This window comes from Nyctibius grandis, chromosome 3 (assembly GCF_013368605.1).
Source record: "Nyctibius grandis isolate bNycGra1 chromosome 3, bNycGra1.pri, whole genome shotgun sequence".
Taxonomy (NCBI): domain Eukaryota; kingdom Metazoa; phylum Chordata; class Aves; order Nyctibiiformes; family Nyctibiidae; genus Nyctibius; species Nyctibius grandis.
Window position 1 is genome coordinate 96,660,832 of NC_090660.1, and position 26,336 is coordinate 96,687,167.

At 41.4% G+C, this 26,336-nt stretch overlaps 1 protein-coding gene across 2 annotated transcripts in view; it reads left to right on the plus strand.

Moving 5' to 3' along the window:
* Positions 1 to 264: 264 nt before the first annotated feature.
* Positions 265 to 26,336, plus strand: part of YWHAZ (tyrosine 3-monooxygenase/tryptophan 5-monooxygenase activation protein zeta) — a 28,356-nt gene continuing 2,284 nt past the window's right edge. Inside the window, exons 1-5 of one of the 2 annotated variants that reach the window (XM_068396488.1) lie at positions 265 to 373; positions 2,769 to 3,072; positions 19,976 to 20,099; positions 23,900 to 24,063; positions 24,155 to 24,250. In XM_068396488.1, the coding sequence (XP_068252589.1) occupies positions 2,779 to 3,072; positions 19,976 to 20,099; positions 23,900 to 24,063; positions 24,155 to 24,250 (678 nt within the window). In that variant the 5' untranslated portion in view covers positions 265 to 373; positions 2,769 to 2,778. Of the gene's footprint in view, positions 374 to 559; positions 582 to 2,768; positions 3,073 to 19,975; positions 20,100 to 23,899; positions 24,064 to 24,154; positions 24,251 to 26,336 lie in introns of those variants that run through there. The other variant, XM_068396489.1, reaches the window with a different exon arrangement.

Sequence of the window (26,336 nt, forward strand, 5' to 3'; positions counted from 1 at the left end):
CGCGGCGCGACCCCCCCGGCTCGGCTCCGCAGTCGGGGGAGGGGGGGGGGAGAGGCGCGCGCTCGCGGGCGGGGCCGGCTCCAGGCGTGTCCCGCCGGCCCGCGCGCCGCCGGCGCCCGCGGCGGTTGGCGAGGCCTCCGCCCTGTGGCGCGCCGGGGGAGGCGCGAGCCCGCGCCTCCGCCGTTGCCATGGCCCCGCTTGACGTCACGGGCGGTGCGCTGCCCGTGCGCTGCGGCGCGGTGATTGGCGGAGACGCCGTGTGTGGCGCTGGGAGAGAGGCTGCAGCGCAGCGAGCCGCCAGACAGGCACAGTCCGCGCCGGCCGCCCGCCCGCCCCGAGACACCCGCCGCCGCCGCGCTCCCGCCGCGCACAGGTAACGGGGCCCGCCGCCGCCCCGCCTCCGGACCCCGGCGCCGGGCGGCCGCCCCAGTACCCTGCCCCCGGGGGCTTGGGAGGGGGGCCCGAGCCCTCCCTACCCCTCCCCTCCGGCCCCGGTGGCGGCAGCGGGGCGCCTCCGCGGGGAGGGAGCGGGGCGGCGGGAGCAGCGGGGGCTGCTGCGGAGGGCGGCGGGGGCCGCGCAGGTGAGGCCGCGGCTGCCCCTCCCCGCCGGCGCGGAGGGAGGGAGGGGGGAAGGGGAAGAGCGGCCGGGGGCGGCAGGTGAGGGCCCCGCCCGTGGCGCGGCGGGCGGGGGCGACCCCGCGCGCGTGGGGGGGGGGGGGTACGCGCCGCCTCCGGCGGGGGCGGGGGGCCGGGGCGCGGGCGGCCGCCGCTGGGTGTGGTCTCCCGCCGGGAACGGTGCCCGGGCGCGGAAGAGCCGCAGCGGCCGCCCCTCGGTCGGGCTCGGTTCCCTCCTCTGCACCGAACTCCCCCTGCCTCCGCCCATCCTCCCCCCCGCCTCCGCCCCGGGCGAGGGGTCCAGGCGGTAGTGGCGGCGGCTCCCCGGGAACGGGGGGGGGGGGGGGGGGGGGCTCCTCTTCCGCTGCCCCCTCTTTCCCCCCCTCCGTCCCCCGGCGCTGGGCCCGCGGGCTTCTCGTCCGGCCGTTACCGGGGTGGGGGCGCGGCATCCTCCTCCGCCGCCCCCGGCGCTGGGCGGAGGTGAGCGGGATTAGCGCGCGCTGAAGTGGGCTGGGCTCCGGCGCCCACCCGCCATGACAAAGGCGGCCGGCGAGGCGCTCGGTGTCCCCGCGGCGGGCGGATGCGGCGACCGCAGCGCGCCGCCTCGCCCCGGGGTGCAGCGCCGCCCGCTCCTCCCCTCCCCGGGCCGCTCCATTTTCTGCTGTCACCTCGCCTCGAGGGGAATCGCGGGCAGCGCCCAGCCCTCGCCGCGCCTGCGGGCCGTCGCCCTCGGCCGCCGGGAAGGCCGGGCGGCCTAGGAAGGATGCTGCCGTAGCAGCCTGCGGGCAGCCTGGTGCCCCGATAGACTGGCGTTGCGGCCGGCGTTTTAACCACGCTCGTCCTGGTCCCGCCGGGTGGTAAATAACCGTAGTCAAAACCTTTGCCTTAAAATGGCTCCTTAACAGGCTCTTGGCGGTGCGGTCAAGATCTCATCGCATGTTAGCAAACGCTGGGGAGCAGCCGCTGAGTTTGTGCCCCGGTGTTGGTGGTAGATGCTACTAAAACTTTCCCTTTCAGGTGACTCGAATGCTAAAACGTGCTTAATTTATTCCTAAATGGAAGGTAGTACTGCTATTGTTGGTGGTAACCTCATGTGAAAGGACGAAAAGGTTAGTGGTTAAAGATGAAGATGCTGGATTGTTGGGTATGGAACATACAGAAACACATAAAGCATACATGACCAAGATTGGTTCTTGCTTTAATAAGCTAGTCAGACTTAAAAGGATGGTGTACCCCAAAGCACATTGCCAGGGCCTCAAAATGATCAAGTCAAGATACATAAAAGGATGGAGGGTGAGGGAGGACTACTGATGTACCAAAAAAAAATACCTGTTATCTCTGTTCAGCAGAGATTGATTTTTGTAAAAGAGCTGATAAGATGCAGGTTATGAAGTATCTCAGCCAGGTTGTGCTATCTCAAATTCTGATGTTGAAGTAATATTTTTAAATAGTATAATTTCCTTTTGTCTCTGAAAGCATAGCCGCTCAGGCTAAGAAGTGGTACCTTGCTCAGAACGTCTACTGTATCCCATTTTGGGACAGGAAGTTAACGTTGTTGAAGAGTGTACACCTTGAAATTTAGATATTTGGAGGATTATGACTCTAACATCCAGTGTAGAATTTGATTTGCAGATCCCTATGCCAAGTCTTTCTGCATGTGACTGTAAGATTCTGTTAAAACACAGAGTTGCCTGGTGCTGTTTGTTTAGCCTTTGTTTGGTTTGTTCCTGTGAAAAACTTACTATTGGATATTTTCTTTGTCAATTTTGTTATATTGGTAATTGGATGCAGTCGATGCTGCAGCTTGAGTGTAGTATTATGAGAGTGATGGCAAAGAACCAGGATCGTCTATGTGCCTAAGATTGGAGTGATTTGCTTTCAGTTCATCTTTGGATGCTTTTGTTTGCATTGATTAAAATAATAACATACTTTTAAAAGTTAACAATTTTTCAGGAGGAAGCAGTGACTTCGATTCACGTATCTGTGTGTTAGAGCATTGAGTGTTTGTATGTCTTGTGTTCTGGATTTCAGTCATACTTCTTACAACTAAGTAGTTGCAAACTACTGAGAGAATGGTTGCTCTGCATATGAAGCTAAAACACCTTTGTCCTTGATCAATGTCTGAATAATGCCTCACTGTTTTTCCTCTTCAGAAATATCAGCATGGATAAAAATGAGCTGGTGCAGAAGGCCAAACTGGCTGAGCAGGCTGAAAGATATGATGACATGGCAAGTTGCATGAAGTCTGTGACTGAGCAAGGAGCTGAGTTGTCCAACGAAGAGAGGAATCTTCTCTCTGTTGCCTATAAAAATGTTGTAGGAGCCCGTAGGTCATCTTGGAGAGTCGTCTCAAGTATTGAACAAAAGACGGAAGGCGCTGAGAAAAAACAGCAAATGGCTCGAGAATACAGAGAGAAAATTGAGACTGAGCTAAGAGACATCTGCAATGATGTGCTGGTGAGAAATAATGAAACTGTTGATCCATTTTTGCTTAGAGTTGCAGGGTAAATGATGCTGGGCCCTTTGGGACTGTTTCTAGTCTGTCAGTAAAGTTGTGGTCTCCTATGCTATTTCTGAAGGATAAGGTTTAAAAAAAAAAAAAGGTCTTAACTTTTCTTTCCTTCTAATCTATTGATTATTTATTTACAAATCATCATAGTTATGAATGCTAGTGAATTTGGAGACATGTTGCAACATTATTGTATATAAAGTAATAGGTATGAAAAGTCAACATATTTCAGACTGAACTAGATACAGGTTTAGTTTGGGGTTTTCGCCTCTGCCCTCCCCCCTCAGTGCAGCATTTGTATCCTAGATCACTTTGATTTCTGCAACTTTAATATACTGCTCTAGTTGTAAGAGGTAGTTCTTACAATACGGAAATTGTGCCCCTCCCTGGGTAAGATGATGTAATGACTCAGCCATGCAGAAAATTGTCTGCAGGAAGAGGCAGTAAAAATGCTGTGATACCCTCTTAAACTTAAACACCCTTTTAGTTTGCTACTAAAAATTTTAAGTGAGACATTTTCTGTGGCTTGTAGTTATGTTAAAATGTGCATGTAGCCGGCAAACAACCCTGTGTTTTTGTTACGAGACTGGTGTATGAAATCCAAACCTCTTCCAAATGCTTATTCCAGATTGTCAGGTTTTTTCAGCTGAGCACACGATTAACGGATGTCCAGTCCTGAAGCCACTTGTGAGGTAGATCTTACTGTCAGCAATAGAATTGTAGAGTTGTCCACTGGACTGTGGACCCTGCTTGTGTGTCATCCTGTATGTGATGAGTGATCACGTACCTGGAGGTGACAGAATGACATGTGGTCTGAGGGAAGTGTTAAATAGCTAAGTATGTGCTTGAAGATTGATGTCAAATGAAAATTAAGATCAATGAGTAGCATAAATTTTGCTTACTGTGTAAGATAACTAAATGACATGGGTAGTAATTGCTTCTAGAAGACTGGTTCTCCAAGGGTTTGTAAAAGTCGGCATGGGTAACTCGTGAGTCTCAGCTTCCAGTTTAGGCTGGCTTCCATGGTTATTATAACACACCCAGTTTTGTATGTTTTGTTATCTCATGTAAGGATAACTCTTAAACTTCCACTATGAAAATGGAAATACCAAATTTACACATAGGAAAGAACTGATTTACTAGTGTTGTTAAGTGGTGGCTCGTCTACTTAAGCCAGGGAAATAAGGATCCAAATCTGGAATTCTAATTTCTTGTTATTTCCTTTTAAAATTAATTACTTATTTTATTATTGGGAAAGCCCTTAGGGGTGGATGCTTTCAGTTCAGAGTGATCTGAAATTCTTTTGTAAACTACGTTTGGGTTTAAGTAATCATTTCAATTAAGTCATTTGGCTTAGAAACCCCCTTTTAGAAGAACTTAGTGTTTGCAATTAAATTGTTTTTCTGATAATGGAAACCAGATTGAGGTGAAACTAGCTTTTATTGTGCATGCTAAATAGAAAAACTAAAACAAAAACCCAGCTTTCGAGTTTGCTGCAGCAGCTAAAGTATCTAAGGGGGGGCACACGGGTGGAGACTCTTGTTAAATCTTCTGAATCTCAAAATGGACTTGAATTTCTCTTTGTGTTTAGTGAGAGATACATACATTATTCAAATAAATTATTATTCTTTCACATATTGCTACTTTTAGGCAATTAATGTCTTACTAATTTTTACTGTTGCCAGTCCAATTTTTCCTAATAGATTAAGGAAAAATAACTGTCCAGAAGAAACAATGCCTTAGGCAGTGATTAGCAGTAATAAAACTACTTTTTTTAGGCTTAGGCTGAAAAAGGAAAAAGAAAAACTTTCTTTTTTCATTCGAGGGATAGGATTTAAAAATGCTTTCAAATGGCATGCACTACATTTGACATTGCTAATTGCATTGAAGAATTAGCTTTATATTTAAAAACATATTCTTGTTTCCTTGTTGGAATATCCTGTTCACGTACATTCTTACTTACCTAGAAAGATGACTGACTGTATTGCTTTATTTGACATCCACTTTGCTTTAACAAAGAAAAGAGAACTGTGGTAACATATTTAGTTGGATTTTATTAACAGGAGTCTGCACAATGCTACATGCAAACGTAGAACTGGGATTTTTTTTTTCATAAGATCCTCCATAATTTTTGTACTGCATCCTCTAGTCTATAACTGTTCACAGAAGTGAAATACAAGGCTTACCAAATCTTGATTGGCGTGAAGTATGCCATTAATAGGACCTGAAGTGTTAAACTTTCAAAGCTTTCAGTCATGAGCCTTATCAATTACAGTACAAAAGCACCTCGGAAACTTTGGTATCTTCTGTTATAATCTGTTTGAGCTGTTGTGTCTTCAGTTGCCTGCTAGGCTCTTAAGTAATATTTAATACCCTGGGGTGTTACATCACAGCTGAGTGTGGAAGTGACTGGTATCCTAACTTCAGTGTTGAAGGGAGGAAACCAATTAAGAGAATGTGTTTGTGACTAGCAGAATGTAGCCAAAGCTGGCTCCTCTGCAGCTTCTCGATCTCTTCCCTCATTTGTTGGAATCAAATTACTAGTGGATAGGAAGAAATAGCTCCTCTAATCCAGTAGACACAGGGTATACTAAACTGTGCCTGGGTTCTGTTCCCAGCTCTTCCGCTAACTTACAGAGTGAGTAAGAACAATTTATGCTGGACTTTTTTCTTGCTTCATAACTATTAGATTCAGTGATAAAAATTCTAGTGGTTATGTGGGTCAGATTTGACTGTTTATTTTTTTTCTTTACACTGACCTTGCAGCAGGAAAAGCCAGCATCTATGTCCTTACCACTTTGTAAATCTTCCCTCACTTGAACCTGCTGTGGAGTACCTCTACAGCTCTACAAACAGCTGAACTTGTTCTCTTGTTTGCTGCAGTCTCAGAGTGCTGCTGTACAAAGAAGAGACACCTAAAATCTCTTGGTCCAGCACCAATTCTGTCAGATATGCATGGGAGTGTATTCAGGTGTAGTATAACCGACTCTAATTTGGAGTTGGTCTGGTAGTGCTGATAAACTGCAAATAATTGTGACACATTGTGCATAGTACAAGTTCCTCCCACTGTAACAATAAAGACTGAATTTCCAGATTCTTCAAGAATTAGTATAGTGTGTATGGGAAAGGAAGCATATTGCCATACATCTTAAATGTACTTGAGTATTATAGAAAATTTCCAGCCTCAGAAATTTCATATTGATACAGGAAATTAAGCTTTTTGTTAAGTACTTTTCCTCATGTTAGCTGTGTGCTTCACATCCTGTGTCACTTTCTGTAGTAGAAGGGAGGGTCTGTCTAAAATACCAGTATAATGATCTTTTATTTGTTATTTCCATAATAAAAATTGTTATTAATCTAACAGGTGTGGATTTTCTTCAAAATGCTTTTTGTGGTTAATGGGAAACAGAGCTGTAGCTGAAGTGGTTCAAATTAAATCTGTCGTAAGATGAATTTTTCAGCTAATGAGAGTTCTGAAGTACAGAGAAGAATGTATGGAGAGGTCTTTGAATAGCTAACAATACTGCTTGAATGTTAGAAGTTCTCAGGAGCTCTAAACTACTAGTAGCTTTCAGGTAGTCTTTGACGTGAGCTAAATGTAAACTAATCAAAACACAACTGGCTATCTTCACTTCAGTATGAATGTAATTCTGGACAGTTACACTCTCTTCCCTAGGCTGGCACATACAGCAGTAGTTCCCTGCATGTCCTCCAAAGTGTACCGTATGTGACAGTTTCCATGTTCTCGCCTGTGCCCAGCCTTCAGGGTGATGTCTATTCCTCCCCCAGCTTCCCCCACAGTCATGCCTTGAGTAAATCTATTCGCTTGCAGTGCCCAAGTGCTTTGTTTCACTGTTTCTTTGTGCTTTTGCTTGTTCCCCTTAAGGTCTAGAGAGCTTCCTGAAACCTTGGGTGCCCTTCAGCATTTCAGAGTTACTGTTGCGTATAGGTGCTACACAGCTCTTTTTCTCCACTCCCTCCCCCCCGGCAGAAAAGCTGGAGGTCAATGGTGCTGTTCAGGACCCTCTCAGTAAGATGAATTGTTTGCTTTCTTCGCCAGCTTGTTATTTGTTCCTAACTTCATACTCAGAAGCGTAAAATGGTAGTTCTTGTGGGCTTATACTATTTAGATTTCCTTGCACTTGTTATGGGTGCTTCGCTTTTTAGAAATGGTAATTGTTGTGCAAAGAGAAGGTGAAATTAAATCTCAACTAAGTGACTTCAGTTTTGCAGTTCTTTCATATGTATATTGGTTTTGGGGGGAAGTAGGAGAAGGTTTAGTAACCTGTCATTGGGCTGCAGTTCACTGGGGGGAAGGGAGTGTAATTCCATTCAGAATGCATCTAAATGGCTTTTTAAAGAACATACCACAGAATTAATGCCTATTGCCATCACATTCAAATCACTGTGGGACTCTTTTCTAGTTGCCTGCAAACATCTAATAGATTACTATGTTAACATGTATAAAACCTGTTTCTGCACTAATTCTTGATGACAGGATTAGGAAATGTAGTCCTCTCTCTGACATGCACATGTGTGGTTTTTTTTTTGAAGTCAACCATTTTATGCTTAGTGTGTCCTACTGATGGTCAAAGAGCACAGCTAACCTATAGAGTGGTGCTGACAAGCAGAGGAGCAGATTGTTTGTGAGCTTGAGTGACTGATAATACCACACAACCTTCTATGCTATGAAGATATCTGATACTACCAAAAAATTAAATGTTCTGACTGAAAATTGCTACCTTTAGTTCTGTGACTCTTTCATGCTTGCTTATGTTTTTATTTTTGACTGCACTTTGTTTCTGACTTTGAGATCTGTGTCCTTTATTGATATTTTTGGAAAAGAAGGGGATGCGTTTGTAGAAGCTTCTATTTGCAGATGTTGATCACAGAAGGGGGGTGGTTAATTTGTTGAAATCTAGGAATTAGGTGCCCAGAATCTTTGTGTTGAAAAACTTAGTCCTAGCTTAGTCTAAGCTGTTTTGATTGAATAATATAGTTTGGAAGGGAGGTCATTTAGTTCAACTCTGATCAGAACAGATCCAGTTAGATCCCATTGCTCAAGGCCTTGTCAGTCAAATTTTGAATATCTTCAAGGATGGAGATTCCACAACCTTTCTAGACAGCCTGGCATAATATTTGGTCTTACTTATGGTTAAAAGGAAAGTAAAAATCATTCTATGTAGTCAGAACTTTTCATGTTCCAACTTGTCTACTGCCTCTCGTCATTTCACTGTAGACCTCCAGGAAGAGTCTGGCTCCATCTTCTCTAGGCAGCTGTACACAGCAGCAGGATCTGCTGGTCTTCTCCAGGCTGAAGAAACCCAGCTGTCTCAGCCTTTCCTTGTACATCAGGTGCTCCAGCCCCATAATCATGCTGGTGGCCTCCACTGGACTTGCTTCAGTATATCTGTGTCTCGCTTGTACTGTGGAGCCCAAACCTGGATATAGAACTCCATGTGTCATTTCAAGTTGTTAAAATTTGTATTAAAAGATGGTAATTGGTAATGTGCTAGTGGCCTATGTGAAAATATGCGAGTACCTCTGGTTCACGAATGCTTCTTTCAATGAACTTCTGTATTGCAGAGCAAAATGTAGCCAGGGTTTACTAACTACCCAGGATGGTTACAATTTAAGCTTTTGATTAACTCTCCAAGCCTAGCTTTTTCAGTTAGGGTTTGGCTGGTGTGATTGCTCACATATATTGAAGGTAGGAGGCTGAGGCAATTTGCATCAACCTCATGATTTCACTTTGTTAATCCTTTAATCACTTTCTTGGTTGTAGCTACACCCCTTCAGGGTTGTTTTTTTGGCTGATGGGTTTTTAGTTTGGTGGGTTTTTTTTCCTTTTTTTTTTCCTTCAGTGAAAGCACTGCCTAAACCAGAGTAATTTCCTTTACTTTTTTTAAGCAAATTAAACTGTTGAAAAACTGTTGAATCTTGGAGAATTAAAACATCATCATGGATCAGCTCAAATATGAGATGACTTGTATTGGTTTGTATTTATTCTACATTGTTCATTGAATTGTTGGTAAACGCATGAAACTTCAGCTCATGTTTGAAAGGATTTTAGATTCCGGCATATATAAGTAATTTACTGATGGTTGGGCTGCATGAGCAAGGGTGAGCTTGTACTTACTAATCTTAGCAAGAAGTGCATCCATAATGTTGATACATGTGTTTAATGCACCCATTTATCATAAAATCAGCTAAGGTGCTCTGCATAAATGCAAAAAAATATTTAAACATGTAGTTACCTCTCATATTAGCTATGTACACACATTTGTATACATATATATACACGTATCTATATCCTCTTGCATTTATTGGAAGTAGAACAAATCTTTACTATGACCAATAGTGTACTGTATTAATTTCACTTGGCATTAATGTTTAATAATTGGCTTTGATTTAAAAAAAAAGTACATGGATGCTTTTGAACAGTATAAGCACTAAGAAACGACTTGCTTTATTTGACAGCAACCTTCAGTGTTCAAATACTTCATGCACTTACTGCTGATATGCAGTTCTAAGCAGCAAAATACAGTAAGTAGATCAGTTTAGTCACCTGTGACAGATACTCTCCTCCTTCTTCCGTGCTGTTGAAGTAAGAACTTCATTGCCTGTACTTGTCATTTTGTGAAGCTGCTAAGTGTGTTTGTTTCACTGGTTGGTTACTTAGAAGGACAAGAGTAGGAACATTGCATTGTTAAGATACCAGCTTTTACTGTGCCTGTGAAAGCCATAAATGGTAGAAATACAAAATTTAGAATATGAGCAGAGTTAGTGCATTATCTCTGTATATCTGTATGAACAGATGCCACACTATCTTTGGTTTTATCTGGAAACTTCTGTATTGTTACTATGCACTTGACAGAAGTACGTGTTTCTGAAACAGATTCTCAACGCTTTACTTGTCCTTTGCTGTAGGCAGACACAGCGACTCCTGGCTCTGAACCTGAAGTTGATTGTCCATTCAGGCAGTAGTTGACTACCATTTTGAAATAGTTTGAGAAAGCTTGTGCTGTTAAAGTTGGTTGAAGAGCATTAAGATTGTGATTATTTCTTAAACTTGTTTTTTACTGAATGTCAGCTCTTGTGTAGTTGCTTATTTTTCTTGAAATCTGACAAAAGACTGGCAATGCCTCTTCTAATGAGAAGGAATAATAAGTCATAGAACCATAGAATCATTTTGGTTGGAAAAGACCTTTAAGATCATCAAGTCCAACCATTAACCTAGCACTGCCAAGTCCACCACTAAACCCATGTCCCTAAGCACCACATCTACACCACAGCATGCTGCTGCTGAGATGGACAGTAAATTCTTAAATTTTTTGATCAGATTTAATGCAGCTCAGATGAGGTAGGGAGCAGTTGTGGGTTGTGGATTTTTTTCTGGATGTTGTTACCCTCTGTGATTATGCAGGTAACAAAATATTTAACAATGGGAATCCGATCTCTAACTGATCGGATTCTCTTAGTGCAGAGTAGGCTTACATCGCTAAAATGGCATTTTTGCTTACAAAATGCTTTTATTAACAGCCTGTGCTATAATGAACTCCTAATAGGTACGTAGTCTACTTCAGGAGGTTTCAGGTCTGCTCAGAGTGCAAGCTGCTAAAGATAAATGGTTCCTATTTCTGTTTCTTACCAAGGATAAAAAGTGTTACATCATGTTTATGGGGCTTTTTAGTAGTATTCTTCAGAGACCAGAACTGTAGAGGCATGGGACATGTAGAACATGTTCTGATTCAGAGTACAGCCACAATAGCTATTGCTTAGACCTGCCTGTCTAGCAGAAATACCCAGCTCAATTCGCCTCAATTTTGTTTTATCTCAAGTTTCTCAGAAGATGTTTTTTTTCTTCAAAGAATAATGAGGGATGCATTTGGAACCATTCTATTTTGTTGCAAGTCCCCAATATTCAAGAAAGAAAATAATGAGATGGTGCAAAAAGAAAGGTAGAAATTGCGTATTTGCTTTGATCCCCAGCGCAAACTGTTTTGTGTGTTAATGTCTATAGCAATGCCTCAACAAATTTAATACTTTAATCCTAACTATTTTTCTATTAAAAGTCTTATTGGCTGCTGCCTTTTGTATAAGTTTTCTCAGAGTTGGTTACTGAAATGGAGGGGTATTTTTGCCTATGCACCAGAATTTAGTTCCTTCACTGTCATGTGCTGTTAAGCATCCTTTGGTAAAAACCTGTAATCATTGGCATGAAAGACTTTGAAGGGGTGACTTCATCACAGTCTACAGCTTCCTCAAGGCGGGCAGTAGAGGAGGGGGTGCTCATCTCGTCTTTCTGGTGACCAGCGATAGACACAAGGAAATGGAATGAAGCTGCGTCAGGGGAAGTTCAGACTGGACATTAGGGAAAGGTTCTTCACTGGGAGGGTGATCGGTCACTGGAACATGGTCCCCAGCAAAGTGGTCACAGCACCAAGCCTGTCAGAGTTCAAGGAGCATCTGGATGACACTCTTAGTCATGGTTTAGTTTTAGGTAGTCATGCAAGGAGCAGGGAGTTGGACTCAGTGATCCTTATGGGTCCCTTCCAACTCGAGATACTCTGTGATTCTGTAAATAATCTCAAAGATTGTGTCCTAGTATTAAGCACATTTGCTTTTTTTGCCATAAACACTAATTGGAAAGCAAAGTGGTACAAGGAACAAGGTAGCGAAGGGCATGATAGTCTTAAGTTGGGGAGGGTAGTTCTGCAAGGAGAGCTATGTGTATGGCTGCAAAAGTGTGGAATGAGAGATACTGCTCCCCATTGCCTCACTTCCCATCCTTTTCTTTTTGTGCAGACCGGTGGTGTGTCCGTCCATACATGCTGTATCTTGCCTCTAACCACCCTGTAGGCGTTGTAGTGCATACACCTACTTCTTATTGTCTTCGTTCTATCCCCTAGCATATGTGTCAGCATGACGATGACTTTTCTGGGTGGTGTTCTCCTTTCTTCTCTGTTTTCCTCTGCGTGCCCATGTGTGATACTGCTTTTGTTTTCTTTTCTTAAGAAACACATTTAGACTGTTCCAGTAGTATATTTTTGAATAAGCTAAAATTTCTTGCCATTCTTTCTGTTATACAGGATTCCCTTTTCTCCATTAGTCCTTTAGTTCTTTTTTCAGTTATCCTCTTATTAGTCAGGCATCGTTTCCTCCATATTTTTTCCCTTTCTAGATCTTCACCAGGTGGACTACAGCAAAACTGCTAACCAAGCGTACCTTTTTCCTGCTCTTACCAATCCCAGGTGTCCCTGTGCATGTCACATCTCCCACTGTTGCATGAACTCCTTCCTCTGTCCCTGCCCCCTGAAGATCCTTTGTCTCAAATTCTGAGTTTCCCCCCTGCTGAGGCTCATCATTCTCACCTCACCTGTTCCAGCCAGGCTTCTCTTCTCACCTTTTTCAAACTTGTGCTGCTGACTGTTTGTGTGGGCAGCCAATCTGATGGGAAGAGAGAATAACTGGTACTGAGAACAGGCAGCCGGCTTGCTTCCTTCTTCAGCAGATGTTTTACCAGAGAGATCTCCAGTACCAGAGAGATCTCCAGTGCCACAGCAGCCACTAGCATTTGGCAGATTTTCTTGTATTCCTGTTCTAGTGAGCAAAGGAGTACGTAGAAATCTCTAGCCAACTTTAAGCAAGAGGCTTTGCTTTTGGCCAGAGTAGAAGGCTGACAGCAGAACGGTCCTTTTGGTTTTCCCCCAAGAGGGTTGGAGGTCACCTGTGAGGCAGCAGCTGCAGAGCCCTGATCCCGAGCTCTGGGTAGAACTGTAATCAGAAGCAGCATAATGAGCCTGTCTCAAAACAGCCTGGGTTTGGGAAGGGATTGTCTAAAAATATTCCCATTAAAAATACAAATATTTGTAATTTTCCTCCAACAGTTCAGATAGATGTGTGTAAATAAAATTTCTACTGGCTGCAAATGGCTTGGTTAAACCCTTTGTAGTGTGTGTGCCAATCTGCAGTGCAGCTAATTGCACGTGTTGTTTTATAGCTCAAGTAACTTTCCTAACTGTGGTGCTGAGGCAGAAAACACATGGAAAATCACACGCTAGCTTTTTATGGGAATCATAGGTGTCTTGAACTTATCCGAGACAGGTGTCTGACTTCCATAACTTTGTCATCAAAATAGAAGTTTGTAAAAGAATAGCTTAACAAAGGTGTGCTACAGTTACTGTGCTGGTTGGTTAGTGGGTTCCACCTGATGAAACCAAGTACGTGTACCTCTTCCCCTGAAGTGTGTACCTGGAAACACTGATCTGAATCAATATTTTTGAATGCCTACCTAAGTACACCTGATACTTTATATGTGTAATTCTTTAAAATACTCATGCTCAGCTGTGCAGGTAGTCAGAAAACAGCAAGTCAATGTTGCAATGGTGGTCTGGATACTTTTGTGTCGCCTGCTGCAAAGGAAGGGTTGTTGCCCTAGGAGCACTGGGACACAAGAGGAGCTTGGTACTCTCTGGGTTGCAGTGGTAAGTGTATCTTGATGCATCTGGAAAGCTGAATCTTAAGATTCAATAGACTGTAATTTTATTGCTTGTTCTAATACAGTGCTTCAGCTGGATGTCCCTTTTCTTAATGTCCATCACATCTTATTTTTCTTTCCCTCCTCCTCTGCTGACCCTCTTCCTTTGTAGCAAATAAAGTAAATAAGGTACCTGGATGGTGTGAAAGTGCAGTGGAGGCTTTTGATTCCTGGTTGGAAACGGTACTGAAACTCTTCAAATAATCTGAAGTTAAATGGTAGTCTTCTAAAAGAAATGCAGACTTGAGTACCAGTGCTTTTATAAGCTAAACTTTTTTTTTTTTTTAAATGAAACTGCAAAGTGGGTTTAAGACAAAAGTAACACTTTCTCGTGTGCAAGTAGTCAAGTATCTCCAGCTTCTCCATAGTGTATTGTGGGTATTAAGGTTGTGTTGATGTTAGGGGAGTTTGGACAATGTGTGGAATGTGGATGAGAAGCCTATCAAAGGTTACTATATTCAGAGGATCCACATCTGGTTCAGGAAGTCCCTAGGCATTGATGGACATAATGGAAGCATGACATTTTGTTGCTTTTTTAATGTGCTTATCTAATGACATTCTCTTCTGGGCAGTGTTGCAGGTAGGTTAGTAGACAGAAGAGTCCTGTCAGCCAGTACAGTCCTTCCTGTGTTCTTGTAATGTCTTGGAGAATGATAGTGGCATACTGCTTACGTGATGAAAATATTAGGCCATTGTCAGTTAGTGTGAAATAGGTTTCAGGCTGAGCTTAAAAAAGGATATGATGTTTCTTTTATGTCTTCCATGAATTTAAAAAAACAAAGAGTTCTTCAATGTTGCCTTCATGCCTATGCCGTATACCACAATGGATGACGAATGAATTAAAGTTCAGCTAATACTCCTGTGGAATTTAGGAATAATGTCATAACTATGTCAGGTGGCTTTCGATACTGCATGAAAACAAAAGGCCTGCCTGGTTAGCTCTGAGCAGAACTGATACTGTTTAAATTACCTAATGTTTGTCAGTGTACTCTTGGATTTTTGCCATTCTACACCTTGGTTCTTTTGTGTGAGAGCAATATCTTTTTGTTTCTCCAATAGTTCTAGAGTTTTTACTCAATTGTGTCTCTTAATTATGAATTTTTGGTATTTAAAAACAAAGTTTCTTCCTCTCAGCACTTTAACTATACATTTAACTATACATTACCTGCTCATTTACAACTATATTTTTCTAGAGATGGTGATTTTATTCTTCTGTTTGTCAGGAGGGAAATATCTTAAATAGAAAATTGAGCTATTGATGCAATCCTCAAGTGCATTAATAGTTATCTAAAGTTCCCAGGCAATAACGTGTACAGAGACCAAGCCTTTAATAAAGGGAAATATCCAGAGAACTATAAGCAACAAGGCAAAACTGAGGCATTGATTTCAATGCTATTGTGATGAATTTCAGAATAGTCTTCTGGCCTACCCAAGTCATTTGCCAAATATGTAAACAAATGCTTTTAAAAGAAGGGTAATTTTAGGCTTCAAGTGTCAGGAAAGGACTATTCAAGTCTTTATGGGTTGGCTTCCTGTCTTCAACTGAAGTTTGCACCACAGCTTGACAAACTGAAGCATGTCTACTTGCAGTAAGAAGCAGGCAGACTTTTTGTAGAGGGTTGGGCGGTGTGGGGTTTTTTTTTTGTTGTTGTTGTTACACAGAATTACTTATTATGCTTCCTTCACACTCCTAATTGAACCTGCTAACTCTTACCTTTTAGACTTACCTTGCAAAGCCATAGGAACAAGTCCATAGGGCCTTTCATCAGAATAGGCTCAAAACCCATTGTGCTTAATGTTGCCATCTGGTGACTGTGTCCTGCCATGGCAAAAGAGTGTGTGTAATAGTGAAGAAAGTGAATCTCTTTCCAGCTTAGTGTTTAAAATAAGCCAGGATTGAAGTTTGCCAGTAGAATAACAAAGCTGTGTGCATGCAGCCTCTGTCACATCTTTGGAGACAAAGAGTTTTCTCTAGTGCATGCTTGCTGGGGGTGGGGGAATGTACCAATTCGAGATTTCTTCTCTGTGGTATGTGTGAGTATAGCTGACATCTCCTGAGTTCGAATGTGCTGTCTGGCCCAGTCCAGAGTACCAGAAAGCTGTTAATTTAGTCGTAATCACAGTTGCAGATGTGAAGTGTTAAAGCCTGTTCTTTTCATGGCCAAGCATATTAGTAAGAGTTGATATTCAAATTTAGTACATGCATGTTGTTTTTTAAAAAAAAAAAAGGTAATAAGTTTCCATTAAGTCTGTCTGGAAAGACTGTGTATGACTTTGCTATAAAAAGTATTAGAAGCTTTTTTTTTTTTTTTACAAGCTGTTACAGATTTTGGCTGAAAAGTGCTCTAAGATGCTGCTGCATGTGCCTAATTGACTACAATGCTATGGTTTGTTTCACAGCAGTTAGATTCTTGCTGTCAAATTAAAAGCTCTGACAATTACAGCTGAGTAGTGGGGTTTGGGGGGCAGGGAGTCGTGTTTTGGTTTTCTTTAAAAAGCTATTTCTACCAGATTCTGATTGAGGCACTGTAATTAATTGCCCATGGAGTTGTAGTTAGTGCATACTAGTATATATCAAAAATGGATGGAATTTGGCACGATAGCAGTAATGTCACAAGTGAGCGTGAGGGCTTAGCTACGTACCATGTAGCTATAATGCACCCGTGCTATATGGACTTCAGTTGTCGGGGTGTTGTATGCATTGCAGTGACATGGATCACCTAACAAATTTAGTCATTACAGATCAGCTTATTGGTCCTGTCTTGGACTAGCTGTTAGCACTTCAGTGGCCCGTATGGTGGTCAGCTCTATACTGATAAACATTGTCATATCAGCTGGTAAAGGAGAGAGAAGGTAGGCATGGATTGGTGGTACTATTGAAACAGTTCTTGTTTCTGTTTCTTCTGCTTTAGACAAACAGAACTCATCGATAGCATTTAAATATGAAGGTATTCCTCCTTGTGGAAAAAATTGTATCCTCCAGAGAAGCCTTGCAGTTAAAGCTATTTTTAAAAAAAAAAAATAATAAAAAAGATAAACAGTATTCCCCATAAGAAGATGTGTTAGCAGATAACAAAGTGTTAGATTGGTTATGCCTAACATTTTATGTTATCTTCTGTAATTGAATTCTAGAAGGTCAGTAGTTTTAGTGGTCTCACCTGTATGACCTTCTGTAGCCACACCACCTCCATGCAGGTTGTGGCTTTCACAGCCACTCTCTAGGATCAGTCAGTGTACTCTGAATATTCAGGCTAACTTTAAAGGAGTGTTTTGACTTTACTTATACCAGTAAAAGAAAATATATCCTGAAATAAAGAGACTGGTACAAACAGGAGAAACTGAATATATAGTACTAGATAAATAATAGGGTAGAGAGCTTCTTTCAGTAATTTCACATGCTAGCTTTTAAATGTTAATCTGCTTTCAGGTTTTGTTGTTGCTGTTTATGAAGTATTTGGCATACGTAAAATTCTCTCAAAGATACGTAGCCTACCAGTCCTACGTGTTGTTTGTATAGAATAGAGTCTTTCGTCCAGATATGAGCAAGCTACCAGTGCAGTCCCAGAGTCAGAGCCTCTTTGCATCGGCTGTATTCTATGAATAGCTGTTCAAAGGGATTTTCTTAGTTCGTCAGTCTTCTAAATTTGACAGAAGTTTAAAACTTTTTTTCAATACAAGATTTACACACTGTCTGAGCTGCTGTTGCCCTGCTAGTATCTATCTGATTAGGAAGACTTTCTCAATTGGTAGTCTTTCCTCTTCTCTGTCTGCTGGTGCAATTCACCCATTCAATTAGGTGTTCCTTGGCAGTGTTCAAGGCCAGGTTGGATGGGGTTTTGAGCAACCTGATCTAGTGGAAGGTGTCCCGGCCCGTGGCAGGGGAGTTGGAACTGGATGATCTTTAAGGTCCACCGTTCTATGATTCTGTGAACTCTACCTCATTTGTGACCTGAGAAAAGTTTAGGTCTGAAAGTTTGGTTGCATGGGAGTGAGTAATTGAAACAACCTTCTATACGGATGATGAATAATTTCTGTTTCTAGAATCACTGAAAATGTTTTGGTCTGACCAATTAATGGAGGGTACAGAAGGAGGGCAACTCCCTATGGTGCCAGAAGGGTAGGTGCAGACTGACACGCCTGACTTAATTGCAGTCTTAGAGAGAAAAGCTAATAAGGAGCCTTATTCTCAGTAGCTGGGAACCTTCAGTTGTCATTGAAGACGAAGTTTCTTGGCACTGATGAAAAATGTCATAGCTGTGAATCTTGAAGTTCTCTAATGGTGAGAACAGAGCGTGCAAGTAGTTACAGAGAGCTGAAGCGTGTCAGCCATATACCTCATGGCCTTCCACTTCGTTCCAGCCACACTGGGGCAGAGGTGGCTTGGAACCCTTCTCCTCGCATAGTGATAAGCCCTGCAGAAGGGTGCCCTTGGCATGAGGCAGCTCGGCAGCCCGTTTGACTGTCTCCATAAAAATACTGTTGCTGCCGACATGCTCGTGTTGTGTTTCCTTTGTTGCCAAAGGGTTGTCTCTGCTGTCATTCAGACGGGAAGCAAGGACACGCAGCATTTTTCGATGTCTCCCTGTGTGGTTATAAAATGAAGCTATATACCAACCCCCACAATACTGGAAATATCTAATATTGAAGATGATTGAATTAATACATTCCATTATGTTGAAACTAATAAAGTAAGTCCACTGACAGGTTTTTATCTCATTGGAGCATAGGCATAGCTGAACCTTGTCTGGCTTTGGTTTCTGTCAGCTAGACTTCTTCATTATCCTGTCTGCTGAGACAGAAATGAGAGAGAGCTGCCATAATAGGTCACTTCCTTTGAGGGGTTTCACATGAGTTTGAGTCTACCAGGCTAAATATTCATGATATATATAAATGAATTGGCAGTTTAAAAAAAAAAAAAAAAAAAAAAACCAAACAACCAACCAAACTTGTTTACTCTTCTTGCTCTTTCTGTGAATTACAAGCAGTTTTCTGTAGCTTTATGTTGGTTGGCCTGTTAAGCTGAGCAGGTACCACAGGTGTCTGTCACAAGACAGTGGTTACAGCCCACCATACTCAGGCATGCCTATCCCAGGAGTACGTCATGTGAGATATTCACTTAACCTGTGGGGTGCTATCTAGAGGAAAGTACTGTAAAGCAGCCATCATTCTGTGGGTTGGAACTGAATTAGATAGTCCATTTCTTTGGTGTCATTGGAAATACAAGCTAAAACCAGTGAGGCAAAACTGAAATGTCAGTCATCTAATTTACAGGGGAAAAAAGACACCTGAGAATTCTTATTAAAACCTGTTTTAATAAATTGTTTGCTACATAGCCTTAGCAAAGTGTATGTAACAGCTTCTGATTTAATTTTGAGTATTGAAGAGCACTTCTGCACTTTTATGGCTTTTAAATAACTGGCTTGTCTTTCAAAGTCTGACTTTCAGCCCTCAATAGCAAGAAGTTTGACAAGCTTATACCTTAATTTGACTAAATGTGTTGGAGCTAGTGATTTTTTTTTTCCTTTTTTTTGTTTTCATCATAGTAGAACTCTTGACATGAATGCCACAGCTGGGAACTTGCTATCTTAATTTAATAAGCAGTTCAAACAATCTAGAAAAACCTGGTCTTAACTGGCAGCCCACAGGGAGGATTTGGTGGAGTAACTCCAGAGAGCAACCTTTGCTTTGGAAGATATAGGAAACACCTGTTAGGGCAGCACATAAAGTCAAATGGCTGATCCTTTTCAGTGCTACACAGCTGACTATCAGATTGTCACCTGTCTGGAAATGCAAGAATCCGGGTTCACCTTGTAGTTTCTTGCTGGTGATGCCAGTACAGTGTTCCAGTTAATGGGAACTAGGTTAACGAGGGTTATTTATTGCCTGTGTATGTAAGATGTTTGGGTCTCTGATTTGGCAGCTGATACTTCAAATCCTTTTATTATCTTCTGTGGATGCAGACTTTCTTCCATTGTATACACTCTGCCCAGACTCTTTGGATTACCATATTTTTGTCAGGGTGCTGTACAACAGCTTACAGAAAACCTTCCTTTGGTCATACAAGACTCGTCTTCTAAATTAACATAGCTGCCTTCTCCCCTTCGAGTCACAGCATGCAACGTTCCTTTTTGTACCTAGAATTGTGAAACAGAACACATTCTCCTTAGCTGAATATGCTATGTAGGATGTGAAGAAAATAGGCAAAAAGTAAAGCTGTCTTGACTTTGAAATAGATTGTGGTATAATTTTTGGTTCAGCGTGCTGTAAAAGTATGTATGTTCAAAACACTATGTTCTTTGTTTCTCTTTTAGTCTCTGTTGGAAAAGTTCTTGATCCCTAATGCTTCACAAGCAGAAAGTAAAGTTTTCTATTTGAAAATGAAAGGAGACTACTACCGTTACTTGGCTGAGGTTGCTGCTGGAGATGACAAGAAAGGTATTGTATGTCAGCTTGTGGCTAAATATTGTCAAATTAGATTGCTTTTGGTGGGGCGGTGGCAGGACTCTAATTTTAGAATAATTCTGACTTGGATGTAAATTTCTTTAGTAACAGGCTTCCTGTTTTCTGAAGAAAAATCATAGGTCGTTGGCTTTCAAATGAGTTATGAACGTTTCCATGTACCTCTGCTGTTTGAAGCAGGCAACACAAGTTCAATCATGAAATTTTGAAATCAGCTCCAACTTACGCATGCATGCATCTGGTTTATCACTGAAGTACAGATTTGTGCATTTTCTGCCTGACAAAGTATTGGTTTTTTACCCCTTTGTGTAGGGGGTCAAAGTCTTGTAGCTTTTTGAAGTCTTGTTTGTGCTATTTCTTCTGCATTTCTACAGAATACAAAAAGTCTACGTAGGTTCAGTGAGCAGAGACTAGAAACCACCTGGAGAAAAAAAGGATTGATAAAACTAATCTTACTGTTAGGAAAATTTCTTCCATAACCATGGTAGTTCAATGTCCAAATGTTTTTTATTTCCTCAAGTTTCTTGTATCTTCATGTAAGCAGCTTGTCATAATTGCAGGTAAGTTGCCTTCACCTAAATTTAGTTAGAAGAGTTAATATAAGGCACTTATATATTAGGTGGCTTAACTGCTGTAGTTGAAGAGACACCCTAACAGCACGCTGACTCCATGCAGAGTCACCTTCGATTCAGAACGACACATTATGTTTAGATACGGCTTGTTGCAAACAGTGATAAAGCTATTTCCTGGAGGCAGTTTAGGACTGGTGGCAGCATGCCCTGAAGAGCAGTGCACTTCAGCACAGAGCCCAATCTGGTAACTTCTGCTAGCCCTGAGCTATGTTCTTGCAAGCTCAGCTTAATCTGCACTCAGTCTGCAGAAGTATGGGATGCTTGGGAGTGTGCCAACAATCTGAGTTCATGGAGTTGGGACCCTCGGGGATCATTGGAGAACCGTTCAGCTGTGCAGCTGGTGCTCGGTAACACTCTGCCCTTTTGTAGGACTTACTAGGTTCCTTGCGGTGCCCCTGTGGCCTTGTGCCACTCTCAAGCTAATAAGCTCTCCCAGTATGACACAGAAAGATGTCTGTGTGACTTCACAGAAACTAGGTTGAGTTTGGTATAGAGGTGAAACAGACTTGGAATAATTTCAAGGGGATAGATGTGTCTGCTTTAGCTTTGTGGCTTATGTGTTATATCCATATGACATAGGGTAGCTGAGTTTCCCCAGTATGCTGGATAATAGGGAGTTGCATAAAGATACTAAGACTTTGTATAATAGGGCTTGGTTTGACTTCTGATGCTTTACTGAGTGCAAACTGACCCAGTCTTGGTGGTGGCAGAATTGCATATGTAACAAGTACTTTAGATCTGTAACTGTATGGAGAGTAATTATAATTTCCTTTTAGTAATCTCTATTCACATGCATAGAAGGTACAATATTTTGAGTCCCAAAGTTTCTTTTTCTGTTGAGGATTAAGTTGTAGACTCTAAAATTAGACTGGAAATCTTTGTTTAAAGTGGTTTTGAAGTTCATTTTTATTTAACCCAGTCTCCTGGCTGAGCAGTTTTTGGTGGGTTTCCAGATGAAGAAATTTTTTCGAAAGCCCATCTAGCTCATAGTTGCTGTGGCTCCTAAATTTAAGTTGTTGTTTTTTTTTTTTTCTCCCTCCCCCCCCCTTTTTTTTTTTCCATCTCACAGGCTTTTTCTGTATGCTCTCTGTGACCTTGAAGAAGAGCAGTTTATAATTATTGTTTAGGAAATAATGGCCACGTAGTTGGACAGTATCCTTTCAGCCCTTTGCAATAAATACAGCAACAGTGTAAAGCTCCCAAGTCTAGGAATTGGTTTTTTATCTGCAAAAAACAGATTGTTTATTTTATTGACTGGGGTTTTCTTACAGCAATCTAGAAGACAGGAATGTCAAGCAGGTACCTCACCCTACTATTTTAGCTGTGAACTTTGGAACTGTACAACACTTTCTAAAGAATTCAAGTTTAAAAATCTTGCAACTTCTTTCATACTGGGTGACTGATTTAAAAACTAACAGAATTTAAAAACTGACAGAATACATCAAATTTTGCACTAAGTTCCCCAAATCACTGCTCAAAAGGTAACTGTATTTTCTCAAATAAGGAGAAAAAAATAGGCCCTTTTTCGGGGTGGTGGGGGGAAGTTATTTATGTTAAAGAAAAATGATTAAAAAATAAAATGCTCAGCTTCATTCCTTGAAGCTACTTGTTTTTCATGCTGCTTGTTTTGCCTTCCATAACCAGTGCCATTTTCTAAGGGTTTTCCATTGTGAGAAGAGTGAAACACTTCTCACTATTTCTAAATTTAGCTTACAGTAAACCTGATTCTTCTCAGCCGTAACATACCAATTTACGGTAATTTTCAAGGTGTTATGGCAGTGTCTGATTTTTCTGAAACACTCCATTATTAGGGATGAGTGTAGAGAGGACAAAGTGTTGCATAAGAGTGCAGTGAGTGTCCTCCCTCTTCCACGTTGAAGAGGACAATATGGTGCTTTAATTTTTGTGAGTACGTAAAGGTGAACAAATAGAGATTGCATAGACATCCTGAACATTGGTATTCAGTTATTCTAAGACTTTGAGTACTCCTGACTTAGATACTGATGTATTTTTGAGTCTTTAGCCTAAAATTCCTTTCACTATTTTTGAATACATGTGACTGGCGCTGTTGCAGAGATAGTGCTGGATGCATTTCTGGTTTGATCGAGAACTATTAGGATTGGAATCCTTTTGCATCTGAATTGAATGACTTCCTGCCCACCTTTTTATCAGATGCTATTAACAGTCTTGGAGCTGCAGGAACAGTGGTCCCTTTGTGCTCAGTGTCTAGCGGGTCTCTTGCCTCCTACAGTCATCAAGGGCATAGTCCAGCTTGTGGGCTGTGTTGGGCCATGATCTCTGACTTGTGCAGGCATAGTCTACTCATAAGTTCAAGTGTGTTTAGTGAGAATGGAAACTGTTGAGCTCTTTAATCTTAGTACACAAAATATAGTTGTTTTTTTCTGCCAAGCACTTATAACTTGTACAATTGAACCAATTAAGAGAATGGCAAAAGATTAATCTCTTAAAAAAAAAAAAGAGACTAGTTGTTATTTTTTCTCCCTTACTTCAAAGTTTATAGGTACTAGAACTTTTAAGTTAGGTAAAAATGCTTTCCATGTGTGCATTGGAAATGGAACTATGTTGGAAGCTTTTAAAAATATATGTTCAGGTTGAGGTATGCCACACTATCTTTGCCAAGCAGTTTAAATGGGAATTCATAGATGACTGTTACTGAAAGGGTTCAGCATGATAGGCAAAGGTCGGTCAGTGTTTTCTGTGACTAAAATGTGGATCTGTAATGCTTTGCGGTGTTTAAAGACATTGAAATTGTGGTACTATATCAAACCTGCACGTAGTTAAAACATCAGTTTTGTACCTTTTCATGGAGGTGGTGGGTTTTATATTCCTGAAGTGCTACAAAACTGCTGCAAACATTTGTAAATGCAAGTAGTCAGTCACAGGGTGGCAGGGAGAGACTCAAACCTGTGATTTGGTCAATGACAACTTCCTTTTTTTGAATAATTTATAAATGTAATTTAGTAAAATCTTCATAAAATAGCAACTTGTTAGGTAACATGCTCATTCACAGGCATTCACTCTTAACATACTTTGTTCATGCAAGCATGAATGCAGTCCTTGATTGTATGTCTGAATATGGCATGTGAATTACTTACTTGTTGTGGTTTGTTTTTTTCCCCAAAGGGATAGTGGAGCAATCACAACAAGCATATCAAGAAGCTTTTGAAATCAGTAAAAAGGAGATGCAGCCAACACATCCTATCAGATTAGGTCTGGCTCTAAACTTCTCCGTGTTTTATTACGAGATTCTTAATTCCCCGGAGAAAGCCTGTTCCCTTGCAAAAACGGTAAGTCCAGGGGAGGGAAAAAATCCATTTATGTTATTTGAATAACCTTTTGTCTCATAGCCAATGGAGTTGTTTGTTTTTATAACCCTAGGCTTTTGATGAAGCAATTGCTGAACTTGATACATTAAGTGAAGAGTCATACAAAGACAGCACGTTAATAATGCAGTTACTGAGAGACAACTTGACAGTGAGTATCGCTAAAGTTTGTATATTGTTAATAACAGGATTGGTCTTTGTGGAACTCAGAGTTGTCCTCTTCATTCTTAGCTGCGGAGCTGTGTCTGTTGTTTACTTACAGATGAGTTTACAGTACATCATGTTTCTGAACTACATCTTTTTCTCCTGCCTAGTCTTTTTTGTCTGCATGCTAATTAACACGGTTTTCTGACATGACAAATTGACCAAATTTTTCATTTTTTTTATTCAAGGAATTTAGCTTGTTCAAGTGACGTAGTTTGGACTGTGACTAGCAAAGCTATTATCTTCTGTTAAACAGCAGTTGAGAATACAGTCGCATTTGCCTCTTCAAAAGTTATGCCAAATTGCATATAGCTTATTTTGTGTGATTGCATGTGCAAGGAGTAGATCCTACATGAAAACTACAAACAAAGCTAGCAGGTCCATTTAAGGGCCTGTTTGGAATTCTCTTGTTCTGTTTTAATTTTGGTACAGCTGAAACTGGAATCGGTGCTAGCCAAGCTATTACCATGGCAGTCGTAAAACCACTGTCTTAATTCTTTTTTCCCTTGGACTCCTAGCTGTCTGTGGTGTAAGTTATGGATCAAGATTGTGTTGCTCTGTCAGAGTAATCAAAATCTTCATCTTCTGTGTGGGGTTTTTTTAACCTACTTTGAACTTTAAAACTGGCAAAGATAAACATCTAAAGCAAATGAAACAGTAAATGTAAGCAAACATGCAGTAGTGTAATTAATGGCGTAGTTCACTCCTCGGTCTTCGTGGGGGGAAGGGAGAGCTGCAAGCCAGAACTGAAAAAATAAGAAGCACCTCTTGTCACCAGATGTAACCCCTTGTTCACAGTCTGTGCCTCTGATATCAGAGACATTTACAGAATAGCTGGGCCTCTTTTAACATAACTAGAAGTTGTACAGTTGCATAAAATTGGAGTTGCCGTATTTTCTGCTTTTGTTTCTAACACTTTATTTCCCTGTTCCTTGGAACGTTTTCCACTAGAATGGCAACTTAACACTACTGAAAAATCTACTTGTGATTGTTCCAGCTGTTGCTTACAAAACAAATGGAAGAGATTTCTCAACCTCTGTAATGGAGACATACAGGGTTGGCATCGCTCTCAATGTCTGTGTCTGCTGTCCCCTTGAGTGAGATTGCTCAAGAGCTGTCCTCTGATTGAGTGGTATTGAAATAGAGAATAGAAGCTGACTTCAATTGCTAGCTTCCCAGTAAAAATAATGTAAAGCTTGTCATAGCAATTGGAAAGCCAATTGTTCCATACAAGAGCAAAAGTTGGATTGAGCTACCATAGTGTGTGAATTACAGTAGTAGGCCTGATAATTGATGTGAGCTTTTCATTATAAGGGAGAAAGCTGTAGACAGCTGCAGGATTCTGTATTCTTGAATGGATGATATGTCTTGCCTTAAATGCCTAGAGTGACCTGTACGAGTGCATTGATTCCATGTTTTTCCACAATTTCTTGAGGTAGAAAATAAGTTTTGATGTATGTGTGACAGACAAAGACTGCAATGAATTTTGTAAATGTAAAAAAGGTCTGTTTTGCTAGTTATGCAAGTCTGGTAAAAAGGCTTTTGACGGTGATTCAGTATGTTGATCAGTTACGTACAGATGCGGTTTCCTCAGTTGCGATTCTTTTTACATTGAGTCTTGTAGGGCTGAATAAGAGTCTGTGTTCATTCTCAGCGGGGACTGAAGGCAGAGAAGTGTTCAGAGGGTTGTTTAATATATCAAGTCAAAATCTTGTTTTACTGGGATTGCTAGATAATTCTTTCTTTGCTCTGTTATGAAATTGGTTTTCCTTTAAAAAACAAAACAACATAAAAGCATCCCTTCCCCCTAAGGGTTTTTTTCCCCAGCAGATTCGTTAAACTGTGCTCTCAATTGGTAATCCTCCATTCATACCAGTCGGGCCCTTTTTATTTAATGAATAAAGGTAAGTATATGTACATATCTGTAGATACTCTAGAGGTGAGGATTTAGGATAGATGCCTCTGATAAAATTCTAATAAAACTGTTTTTACTAACTGTTCTTTATAAAAATATCACTGAAATTGGGAATGAC